This window comes from Lissotriton helveticus, chromosome 12 (genome assembly GCF_964261635.1).
Source record: "Lissotriton helveticus chromosome 12, aLisHel1.1, whole genome shotgun sequence".
Taxonomy (NCBI): domain Eukaryota; kingdom Metazoa; phylum Chordata; class Amphibia; order Caudata; family Salamandridae; genus Lissotriton; species Lissotriton helveticus.
Window position 1 is genome coordinate 904,863,498 of NC_136073.1, and position 13,139 is coordinate 904,876,636.

Genomic DNA, 13,139 nt, shown 5'->3' on the forward strand with positions numbered 1-13,139 from the left:
AATTGAATAGTCTAAAGTTGTGATTCTCTAAGCATGTGGGTTACATTTCTGCTGTGTGTGTCTGTTTTTTTAAGAATAAATGTCATGCCTGTACCTGTTGATTGTCCTCATCCAACAGAATCCCTCTAAAAAAACAGAGAAATGTAGTATTATGGGGCTTGCTGTGTGTAACAAAGGTAAAGGAACAAGATAACCTCACTGTGAATGTGATCAGTGGGAACAGTTAAGAAAAAGCTAAAATAATGCTGTGCTCCCCTAGAAACACCTCTCGGTTCTTAACACACACTGTGGTCCAGAGGGTGACGGTGAGCACCTTAAACCGGTGCCATTTCTCATTGCATCGGTTTTCAAAAACTAAAATGATTACTTAGAAAATCCTCAATACCATTATGGGCAGTGAGAAGAGGGGCAGTCAGTGCTTGCTGCACACTAGCAAGTGTGGTCGCAGTGCTTCGCTTTGCAATAGTGTTTGCCCAGTGCAAGCTGTGTAATGCCAGACGCCATGATTCAGGGCAGGTCTGGGTGCAGGGTGTAGCCAAGGCCATGCTCTACTCCCACTTGTAGCGGGTAGTGGGTAGTGGGTTGGTGCCCAAGCACTAGGTGCATGGCTGCTGCATTTACTGGTATGTTGTGTGCAGCGGTCGCACTGCTGAAAGGCCAGTGCTCTGCGGGCTGCCCCATACTCCCATCAATCACTAAGCATGGCCAGAAGTGTGTGTATGGTGTTACCAAAAAGCCTTTTCCCTACAGTCAGAACGGGCCACTCATAGCAGTATCTAGGTGGTGTGGTATTGGGAGACTTTTAAATTAGCTGAAAAAACCTTAGTGAAAGTTCAGTTAAGACTTTACGAGAAGCAACTGGATGACCTAACAAGACAAAAACTACAGTCCTGTGGCAAACTCCCCACAGCACAGAACCTGATAGCACTCACAATTTTACAAACGAAAAAAGTATCTGGAGGTCAGAGGGAAACTACAAACCTACTGTGAAAACATCAAATAGAGTGCTACGAGATGAACAATTAAATGTGACTATGTGTCATGCTGCACTTAAATTCTCATTCTTGAAAAAAGTGCCCATCAGCTCCCGCCCGGTACCGCCCTACATCATTTGGGCTCTCCTTACCCAGGAGAAGGCGCAGTATGTCTATCCGTGTAGTGTTGATAGAAGAATAACTTCAGAAAAATCCAGAGTTGTAGACCGGAGAATTATTTATTATGGGTAGCTGATTTACAGTGCCAAATATAAATTTGTGAAAAAGGTGCTATGTTAAAATTAGGTAATTATTGAGTTTAAAAAAGTTTTTTTATTGGGTTCCCTCAATACTCCTAATATTAAAATGTGAGAAAACAAGCAGATGTAACATAATATCTGCCAGTCAGTAGGGTCAACATGTTTCAGCAATTGTGACTCTAAATATGTCACTGCTTTCTTCAGGACCTGGGTGTTAATGGCTACTGTATGAAAAAAGGAAAAATATCACCTGTATATTTTTCACAAATTTGTTCAATCTTCTCCCCTAATTTAGTAGGAGAAATAGCATCACCCCACCTGGCCGCTGCTCCGGCATGAGGAGCACCGCTCTTCCCGTCGGTACAACGAGCGTCCCTCTGGGCAATCTGGGGGGGCACTCGCAATTTGCCATTAAAAGTTTATTTTTATTCTTAGTTTAGACTCTTGCCATGCACTGCTCATAACCTGACATGTGACATCTCCCACGACCGAACGTATAGCATCACACGTGAGATCATCAGTGACATCACCGGTTACTGCACATCATTGCTGACATCCGTGAAATGAGTGAGTCAGAGTGAGGACACTTGAGGACACATTCCACTGGTCAGAACTTGGGGTCGTCGCCTGCAGGCTGAGACTTTGGAGAATGCCCTTCAGCCAAACACAGACTGGAGGAGAAGGTTCACTTCAGAGCGGGATGCATTGGCAGGTCTTTGCATCCACTGTGCCCAGTGTCTGCACTTGGACCTTTTATTGCCCTTTCAGTGAAGGGTTGCAGCAGTAGAAGGAGCCTGCTTTGTTTGCAGAGTGCATGGCCTATCACTTGGCCATGCCCTGCCCAGGCCCTTTGCTCTGCATTCCTGGCGCTAGATCCGACTGGACATGCCCTTCAATCATGCTCAGATGGAACAGAACTAGGACCGTAGCTTTAGATCAGGGCTGTTCATATACAGGCCTCTCTTTCAGTAGTAATCACTCATGTCCACAATATTTCAATTTGAGGTTTGTCGTCGGCATTAACATATATGGTTTACTGATGGATACCTCTACCTGTGTATTTCTCAACTTTTGAATATCCCAATGCACCAGCATTCCATGGAAACTTTTCTTTCCAGCTCTCCCAAGTCCACGAGGACGTCATAATGCCCACGGCTTTGTACACAACTCTGTGTGACATCGTCGGAGCTATAAGAAGCCCTCGTCCGTCTGCTCACTTCAGTTCCCTTTTTTTCCACGCCTGCGATGCGTAACTTTTTTTCCTAGGCTCTCCATAGTGTAGGAGTCTTCCAACATTTTTTCCAGGAAATAGCAATGTTGTTGCAGGAACAGTGTCTCCTTCAAGGGATTCTAGGGTCAACCCTGCAGGAAATGTGAGTGTTAGATGTCGATCACTGATCCTCATAAAGATTGTCTTTGGTGCCTTAGTTCGGACCAGGAAGGCAACGTCTGTTTATCATATCAGAAGATTAATTCAAAGTTCCTGAAGGAGAGGGATGCAACACGTCATGGCCAAAGCAAGGAAGAAGAGAGGGTGCCGGAAGTCTCGTCCTCGGAGTCTCTGTCTCCCCGTTCTTCTAAGTCATCAAAGAGGAATCGCAAAAAGCACTGTCATAATTCCAGCGTTGATCTTCAAGAGATGACTAAGGTTGGTGTCCCCCGTCCGAAGACTCAGGAAGATAGAGGTGCGGTGTCTCTAATCCAGTCTCCAGTGGCTGTTCAGACATCACCTTTTAGTCCAAGGCCTTTGACTCCGCCTGAGCGCCCCGAGCTGGGGGCGGATCTAGTACTCCTTCCAGTGCCACCACTGCCTATTCCTCCTCGACAGGAGCAGTAGTATCCATCTTTCCCGGGTCCAGGGGCCGACCCATCAAATGTTTTAAAACCCTTTGTACCGCACTTTTTAGCAAGGCGGTGACTCCATCCAGCACGCCTGCAGGCCCCTATGGGTCTGCTTTATTTTTTTGGGGGGTCGTCTGGCGCAGTATTAGCAGGCGCTATTTCTGCCATTAATGCAAATGGCCCAGGTATCCTGGCCTCCTCCTTCGCCAACAAAAGATGACTCCTTCACTAGTAGAAGTCTTACAGGAGTCTTCTGCGCTGGTTGTGCCTTCTCCGACATCAGATGGGTCCTCATGGGTGTTGAAACAGTCGATTCCAGTACCACTGACTTCCACTAGCCAGGTACAGAAGTCACCGGCTCTGTTGCTGACATTAGTGATGCCGGTAATGACTTCGCCGACGCCTAGGTTGATGCATAGATCACGAAGAGAAGCACGGAAGCTTCTGGAAGAGGAGCAGTACTTGTTTGTTGAAAGAGATCAGGATTTAGAAGAAAGGGAAATAGTGTCACTTGATCCTGAGTTTGAGGATCTGGAGCTCGCAAGTGGCAGAGACACTTCCCAGGAATGGGAGTTATCGTCCCTGAAACGCATTCCTCTGCCTGCGGTCATCTCATATCATTTGGTGATAAGGAAGGTGGCTGAGATGCTGGATTTGACTTTTCCATCTACTGAACTCAAGTCCAATTTGATAACAGAGGTGCTACATTCTTCTACATCAACAGAGCCTTTATAGCCATTTAATGAGGCTTTGACTAAGCCTATACTGGAGATTTGGCAGAAACCCGTGACATCTTCGGCAGTATCTACACCTGTTTCAAGAAGATATAAGCCTGCTCCAGGTGATCCATTGTTTTTAACCACCCACCCTTCACCTGAAAGTTTGCTGATGCTAGCGTCCTGTTCCTCAAAGTTGACTCCTGGGTCTTGTCTGACCACGCCAGCAGATAGGGGATCGAAGACGATGGAACAGTCTGCAAAGAAGGTATTCTCCTCTGGCATCATGACTTTGAAATCAACCTGTACATTAGGAAGGTGCATCCGTGCATTGATGGAATCAGCCAAACAGTGAATCCGAAGTTGCCTCAGGTTCACTTTACGGAGCTGTTGAATGACAGTCGGGCCACTGCTCATCAGCTCATTCAGTCGGCCTGTACACTGCTGATTCTGTTGCAAGGCTAGTGGTGACCTCGGACACCACGAGGATGCAAGCATGGTTGAGAGGGTCTGTTTTCTCTCCTGCCGTCAAATCTACCCTAATGGATTTGCTATTTGATGGGTCAAGACTATTTGATGACAAAGCTGATTCTGCCTTGGAAAGGTTGAAGGATAATAAAGCGATTGCGAGATCTTTTGGCCTTCAAACAGTTCAGAGATTATGAGCAGTTTCGGTGGTTCCGGAGGTTTGTCCAGAACCTCTCCTTTTGTGGAAGACAGCAGCCGTCCAATCTCCTCTACAGGAGCCAAAGAGGGCGGGCTGAAGTAGACAGTGGGGTGCTGCCCATCAGCCATCTTGCTCCTCTTCCTCCCCTGTCAATGTCACAGGAAAGCAGCCTTAGTTTTGCCAACTTGGGAACATGCTTGCCCAGTTGGAGGACGGCTCATTTTCTTACACAGTGGAGATCATACCGGATCTTTGGGAATTGGATATTGTAGAAAATAGGTACACCCCACCTTTTCCTTCCTAACAAGGTTTTTGTTCAGACAATCATCTTCTGCTCCTCCTGAAGGAGGTTCAATCTCTACTGCAAAAGGGCGCAATGGAGTTGGTTCTAGAGCAGGCATGGCGTCAGGGATGCTATTCTCGGTACATCCTGATTCCCAACAGGGACGGTCATCTATGTCCGATCCTAGATCTCAGGATTTCAAACTGGTTCCTCAAGCAGGAGAAGTTCAAAATGTGGACCCTTGTATAGATGCTTTTTGCACTAGAGAAGGAAGACTGGATAGTTTCGATCGATTTGCAGGATGTGTATTTGCAACCCCCCATTGTGCAATCGCACTGGAAGTTTCTCCGTTTCCTGGTGGGGTTACAACATTACCAGTTTGTGTTCCTTCAGTTTTGTCTACCTTCCCCACCTCAAGTCTACATAAAGGTGATGGTGGTGGTTGCAGTTTATCTCGGACGGTGGGGTATACAGACATTCCCTTACACGGACGATTGGCTGATCAAAGCCAGGGCTTCAGAGTTGGTGTTGTATCATTTGCAGTTGACAACTCCGTTGTTCAACAACCTGGACCTATAGATCAACAAGCCCAAGTCCCACCTAGAGCACTCGCAGCACACCCTGTAGATAGGGGCAGGTCGGGATACTACGGTGAATCGAGCCCACCCTCCTCCTCAGAGGATTCTGGACATTCAGGCTAGGATTCCAGTGTTTCAGAATGGAGCGTCTGTTCCGGTCCTGAAGGTCTTGCGCCTGCTCGGTCTCTTCGCTTCCTTCATTCTGTTGGTCACCCATGCACGCTGGCACATGCGGGCCCTCCAGTGGTGCCTCCGCAGGCCGTGGTTTCAACACAATGGGATCTCAAAGAGTTGGTTAGGATCTCGAGAGAGAGACTGCAGCTGGTCTTCAGTGGTGAGGTGTGTCCGGCAATCTGTCTCAAGGGAAGCAGTTTCACCCTCCACCTCAGGGGTCACAGTTGTAACGGATGCCTCCACTTTGGGATGGGGAGCTCATCTGTGGGATCTGGAAATCAAACGTCTTAGGTCTCCAGAGGAACGATTGTCGCATATCAATCTGTTGGAGTTGCGGGTGATACGTCTGGCTCTCAAGGCCTTCCTCCCTTAAATTTGTGGTTAGTCCATTCAAGTCTTAACAGGGAATACTACCATATTGTGATATATAAACAAACAGGGAGGAGTAGGGCTGTATCTTCTACGACTCTAGTCCTGGGTTCAGAACCAGCAGATTTACATCATCGCAAATCACTTGACCGGGGTTCTAAACGTGCATGTGGACAGTCTCGGTGGATATTGTTCAGCCGATCACAAGTGGCGTCTGCATACAGAAGTGGTACAGCACATTTACTGGCTGTGGGAGACACCTTAGATAGACCTTTTTAGCTCTTACAAGTGCACTCACTGCCCATCCTTCTGCAGCCTCTGGTATCCATTGCAGGGACATCTGGGGTGAGCATTTCATTTGGACTGGGGCTCACATCGGTTTTACTCGTTTCCCCCATCCCCTTGATTCCCCAGGTTAAGAGGAAGATTTGCCTGGCCAATGTCATTTTACTAGGTCCAGGTTTGCCGTGAAAGGTATGGTACACAGACCTTCTTCTCCTCACAGGACTGGCCTCCTCTCACACTCACAGCAGCAGGTTCTACACTCCCACCTCCAGAGTCTGCACCTACATGCCTGGATACTGGAATGATTTAAAGACAGTCGCGCCACAGCTCGCACAATGGGATTATTATTGCCAGCCAAGCATTTTCCACACAAATACATGAAGTTTAGGGGCTGCTCTAAGGGGCTGGCTTACAGACCGTTCCAGCCTTCCCAGTCTGTACTAAAGCAACCGACTAAGCCCTTTTATGTCTACGGGTGTGGCAACAGTGAAACCATTCGTGCCAGCAGGGTTGCAGCAGTCCAACTCTTCCTCCTCTGTAGCAGTGGCTACCTTGTTGCCCTCAGAGGCCAATGCCTGGCTGGTAGGAGGCAGAAAAGAGCATTCCCAGCTGGCTGGAGATCCATCACGTCAGAGAGGTTGACCCTACACATTGTTCATTGTGGCTATGCCCTGCCTCTCATTTATTCCCCACCCCTCTTCCTCCTGTGCCAGAGTGACTTTCAGTGGCACCTTCACAATCCGGATGCAGAGAGTCACTCTTCTATTGCCTAAAGATGGCATGAAGTGGATGCCAGACTCCGACAGGGAGGAGGGTGCTATTTGTACTGCTTCCTTGTTCAAAAGAAAGACGCAGGCTTCGGGCCTTTCTTGGACCTCAGCCCATTTACGCCATTCTGATGTAGGGCAAGTTCTAAATGTTCACTTTGGTTCAGCCCCTCTGAACTCTGTACCTAGGTGTACCTGGGCTTGCAGGATGCGTATTTCCATATACACATCCTGCAATCCCACAGGTGTTCTCTGCGGTTCAGGGGGTCGTCGGAACACTTTCAATTTGCTGTGCCTCCCTTCAGCCTTACCTTGACCCCTCAGTTATTCAAGAATTAATGGCCAGGGGGATGTGTTCCCATACCACAAGGACTGGCTGCTCAAGACTGGGTCGTCACAAACCACTTCCGGATGCCTTCCGAGATCCTGACATCTTTGGGGTTTTCCCTCAGTGAGCCGCAGTCCCACATATCCCTACGCAGAAGTTCCCCTTCATTAGAGCGGTCATGGGCGCAGTGAGATGCAGGGTCTTTCCACTGACACTGCGAGTCTGCACCAATCAGGATATGATCCCTATGTTTCAGGCTCAATCCTGGGTCCTAGTGAGGACGCCTCTTAGGCTTCTAAGACTCCTTGCCTTCTTCAATCTCCTCTTCGCACACAGAAGATGGCATACGTGTGCAGTACAGTTTCAGGTGTCAGTGTGCCTAGCATCAGGGCTGCCTCTCCGACTCCATCCAGTTCTTGCAGGAGACTGCTCAGGATCCGCAGTGGTGGCTCACGAATACCAACCTGACATGAGGCAGGCCACTCTTCCTCCCCCACCCAGAGTTTACAGTTGTGCCAGATGCATCGTTGATGGGCTCGGGGGGTCACCTGGGAGAGGGGGAGATCAGAGGCCTCAAGTCCCCTTCTGAGAGCCAGCTCTATATCAGCCTCGTGTTGCTTTGGGTGATCCATCTAACCCTGAACGCATTCAATCCATCCCTCACTGGAAGGATGTTGTAAGTCCTCACAGACAACATGAATGCCTTGTGGTGCTACAACAAGCAGGGCATAGTGGGGTCTTGTTTCCTGTGTCAGGAGGTGGAGGGACATCTTCCTCATAGCTAATACCCTAGCGGGTCCCAGAATGTCAGAGTAAACAAACTGAGTAATGTTGTCTGGCAGACCATGACGGACGTCTCCATCCCAGGGTGTCAAAGGCAGGTCCAGACTGAGGGAATCAAAGGAAGCCCTGTAAAAATGCTGAAACCAGCCCGCTCGCTTCCTCTCCTTGTGCAATCTCTTGCTTTTCATCCATCCTTTCTCTCTGCCCGCGTTCTCTTCTCCCTCTCAGATCACTTTCTCTCTACCTTTACTCCTCCCTTTTTCTTCTCTGTTGAAACTTCCCCGGCATGCTGCAATGAGCCTTAGGGAGCTTGGGAAAGTAGCAGAGCCTCCAGGAGTGGCCCTGGACTTTCAAGGGCTCTAGCCCCCTGTGGAAATGAAAGGCCTGATTGGCCAGGCATCTTCAGCTTGCCTAGATCTATCTACCACCATCGAGAACCTTGGGGTCTCAATTTTGAATGCTGGAATTTCCTCCGAGGCATTCGCAAGGGCGTGCCTTCTGCCTGGAATGGAATGAAGGACACTTTCCTGCTACCTGTCCGGCCTCGACGTCCGAGGAAGATCAAGACCAACTGGACACATGTCATCTTATTCGGCGACCAATGGGCCAGGAGTGTGTGGTGCCCACACCTCCTGAGCCTGAGAATGTGCCTTTAAGTCAGGCTATATCTTTAGGGGGCTCCTGACTCAGCACCAAGGCAGGGCCCTACACCAGAGTCTCCACCACCTACAGCTCCATGCATGGAGATTAGGTGGCTGCAATTGAATGCTTTAACTTACTGACTGAGGTGGTTGATATCATCATTGTAGCCACGTGCCCTTCCACAAAGTCAATGTACACTAGGCGTTGGGACAAATTTGTTGCCTGGTGCAGGGTCCGAAACACCGACTCCTTGCAAGCCAAACTTTCAGATGGGATTTTGTTGGTTCTTTTGTTCTCCCTGTAAAAACTTGTGGTGGGCATAGGGAAGGGCTATGTGCCAGCCTTTTGGCCTTTTTGTGTTTCCCTGATTAACCATTATTGTATAAGTCTCTTATTTTGTTGCATTTTGTAAAAGGTTTGAAGAATCTTGTTTCTCTGATATCCCTGCTCGCCCACTCGCACCCCAAAGCTGCTAATTACGCCATGTTACGACCTGAACTTGGTCTTGACGTTTCTTGCGTGTGTGCACCCTTCGAGCCAATGCTGAGCTGTTCCTTACGATTCTTGACACTAACAAACCATCTTCTTTATTGCGATAACATCAACATGTCACACAAGTAAACTGCAGCCACCTTACAGCACCTTCTCTCCTTGATCGATTGGCTCTGAGATCCTTGGGTGGCTTTCCTACTGAAGGTTGTGACTCCATTCCACGTTGTCTGATCGGTTACTCTCCTGTGCTGTTTGCCCTGCTTTATCCCTTAAAAGAGGAGGAAAGACTTCAGCGTGACACTAAGATGGCTCAAAGCTCTCACATCGACTGCACATAAGAACATTGTGCAGAGATGGTCAGCCCTTTGCTAGAGTTTCTCTAACAAAGGGCGATGCAAAAGAGGACCTGTAAAGGTGGATAGTTCTCTGTATCAAAATCTGCTAAACACTAGCCAAGAAACAACTCCTTGAAGACCTGGAGAACCTATTCACTAAAGCTGTCACAACACTAATGCGAGGGGTACACAGTTGTGGACATCTGCCAGGCTCCAATGTGGACGTCTGTGCATACATTTAGGAGGCACTGCTACCGTAACAGTTTTGACCGATAGGAAAGTCGCTTTGCCAACCAAGTTCTGCAGGAAATGTTGAAACGAGTCCACTCCCCAGGCCCCCACCATGGATGGTTTTGCTATATATAATTGTATGCTTAGGAAAATGCAGTTAGAATGATCTATCAGAAGAAGACACCTACCTTCTGTAATGGTCTTTCTTGTGGATACTCTAACCACACATTCATTACTGGCCCTCCCCATTCCATGGAGTGGCGTCTTTAACAAGTAAAAAGGTCCCATGTGAGAAAGCGGCGGAGTGTTCTGGTTAATTGTTCGATGCTCTGTGTCTGAGGGTCCTGAAGGAGACAATTGATAAAAAAGGACCTTAGTGTGTGGAGAAGTTGCTTATGTGTTTCCGCTTCATCGCTTTGTGCGCAGTATGGTGTCAACACAGAGCCGCACAACACTACCTACCGGCACATGGGAGCACTGCTACAATATCTCCAGGTCTAGACTGGCACCTGAGGTTCTTAAGGAGGGGAGTCTGTGGTTAGATATAGTGTCTACCAGAAATGGCTTTAAGTAAGGTAAGTTACTTGTTTGTGTGACCCCATGACTGCACATACCTGCAGTGTTTGGGCACCAGGCAATGGAACTGGGTCATCGGTCATTTTGGGTGTAAGTGAAAGCGGCCTTGTGTACAAGGCATCGCGATGAGGGTGCCCTCGTATTCTCTTTTAGACATACTTGTTACATAATATTTATATTTGATTTCTTGACATTTCTTCTTTGTAAAATATTTTCTATCTCTCTTCATGGCACCATTTAGCCAGAATATAATCACATTTTGTTTTGGGTAAATCATGCCCATCGTGTTTGGAGCACATTATGCGATATCGACTCAACCTTCATGTCTATAAGTGAGGAGCTATCCTGAAGCTGCTTGAAGCCCCGGATGAGCTGTGATGCATGGTGTGGCTTCCTACCCCATGATCAGCCCAGCACCTCGCATAAGAAGTGGTGTGGGAAGATAACCTGGCATAGCTAAGCCTTGGAAATCTAGACATGTCGCACATGGTCTGTAGATTTAATCTATACTTCACATCTTACAGGCAGCATCGGGTACTTCCATTTCGTCACTTGATGCTATCCAAGATCCTAACACCCCTGTTTATACCTCACTGGGGCGGTAGAAATCATCCCTCGCGCGTGAAATGAGAGCAGGTTCGGATTTCACCTATGGTAACTGTTGCAAAGCACAGGACACACTAATAAGTTGTATTTGGACAGATATAGAGAGCTGCACAAGGACATCTTATCTCCCCGTATCAAATAATATTATTTATTTGAAACGTTTTATAATGCGCGAACAAGACCCTTACGGGTATCAGAGCTCTGAACAGATTTGGCGAAAGCATGAGTAACCAAAACACAATGGTACAGAGGGTGTAGCGAAGTCAAACATTGTAAAACAAAGGGGGGGGGGGACAGACCTGGTCATGGCTTGAGGGGTTGGCTCAACCAGAACTGTATCTGAAGTGCTCTAACTGTTGCCCCTTTTGAGACTAAAGCTTTCCACTGGCCGCTCTTAGGATGAAGAGCATCAGAAGCGACCTCGCATCACCTACTGAGGCCAGGTCAATAAGTGACAGTTCACCTGTCCTGATCAAGTACCACCGTGATCATGGGAGAACCCTCTTGACTAGGGTATTTCTAGCGAATTTTAATTTCTGTCACTGGATCCTGTTCCTGGTTTTCAAACAAAGACCAGCCTGTTATTAGTTTTGCTTTCGCGCTCATAGGTTGGTTTGCTTTAGTTAAATCCGCTTATTTTGGTCAACAGACTGGTCCTTCGTGGAGATTTTCTCCTTCTTTCATATATCAACTGATTTATTTTTGTCGGTCGTGTTACACTCTGGGGACTGTTCTGCCGTTAGTGGCTCAGTGCAGTCCAACACTAGTAACCTCTCCACACCTCAGACTTCTGAATCACAGCATTATTCATGCTGAAGTGTACGCATGGCACAAGTCCTCAAAAAAGAAGTGGGGGGACGCTGACGTCACGACAGGAAGTGATGTCACAAAAGCTGGCTTGCACTGAGTTGCAGTTTAGTTATCGAGCTCCTGGTAAAATAAGTGGGGGGACGCCGTCCACCCGCGTGGTACCCCGACTCGAGCCCTGAGTGTAAGTCTCACTCTGTGTCCATGTGATGGCTCATTTGGTTTCAGTTGAAGAATTTCTCATTCTTGTCCAGTGTTATTGAATCATAGCATGTATGATTGTTACTTACTCTCTCCTTTGCTGCAGTAACCCAGATCTTCGGCGGAGCGATCCTGGCTGGGAGAGGTCGGACAGCCTACTACAGTCTGGACTCCCGAGCCTTCCGCAGGCGGGATCTCTGGAGCGCAACAGAATAGGAGGTGAGTCTCACCCTGCAAGTAAGAAAGACCTGGTTCACACTGCCCCACTGTAGCCCTTATTGTTGACGTGCAGTGGACATTTTGCTCTGCCAGTGGTCCTGGCAGAAACGTCGACCCTACCTTCTATTGTGCACTGCTGATTGGTCCAGCAGAGCCGATCTAATCAGTATCTCGGTTTGCTTTGCTCCTGCATGCATCTGATGCTGGTAGTCGAGTAGCTCCTTTGGCCTGCCGAGTGACTGCCTGTTTACTAATTATTCTGTGTTTAAGAAGCTAGAACCTATTGAGAAATCTCCCGACTTATCAATAGACAGCCAGGTGGGGCTTAAATAGCTCTGCTGTCCCAGTGGAACGTCTCTGATGGAATCCCCCCAATCCAGAGACTGACCTGATATTCAGGTATTTGTATTTGTTTCCATTCAGGAGACTGCACAGACATGACCTGTATCCTTTTGTGCACCTAATGTATGCACTGGCAGTTATATTTTGAGTTCCTGTCTGATTAACATCTTCATAAAGTATTCAGAATCCTGTTTATGACGCATGAGTGGAGACGTGAGCATACCGCTAGGCCCTTAGCAGCAGAGAGCGAATATACAAGAACACCGCGAGGCCCTTGGCAGCAGTGAGTGAATACGCAAGCTCACCGCGAGGTCCTTGGCAGCAGAGAGCGAATATACAAGCACACCGCGAGGCCCTTGGCAGCAGTGAGTGAATACGCAAGCTCACGGAGAGGTCCTTGGCAGCAGAGAGCGAATACGCAAGCTCACCGCGAGGTCCTTGGCAGCAGAGAGCGAATATACAAGCACACCGCGAGGCCCTTGGCAGCAGTGAGTGAATACGCAAGCTCACGGAGAGGTCCTTGGCAGCAGAGAGCGAATACGCAAGCTCACCGAGAGGTCCTTGGCAGCAGAGAGCGAATATACAAGCACACCGCTAGGCCCTTAGCAGCAGAGAGCGAATACACAAGCACACCGCGAGGCCCTTGGCAGCAGTGAGTGAAT

The 13,139-nt window shown here is 48.2% G+C and overlaps 1 protein-coding gene across 3 annotated transcripts in view; it reads left to right on the plus strand.

The window, feature by feature from the left end:
- Nucleotides 1-13,139, plus strand: part of MINK1 (misshapen like kinase 1) — a 631,604-nt gene that overhangs the window by 476,763 nt on the left and 141,702 nt on the right. For all 3 annotated transcript variants that reach the window (XM_078670621.1, XM_078670619.1, XM_078670620.1), the window contains one exon: nucleotides 12,023-12,135. In XM_078670621.1, the coding sequence (XP_078526747.1) occupies nucleotides 12,023-12,135 (113 nt within the window). The remainder of the gene's footprint in view (nucleotides 1-12,022; nucleotides 12,136-13,139) is intronic.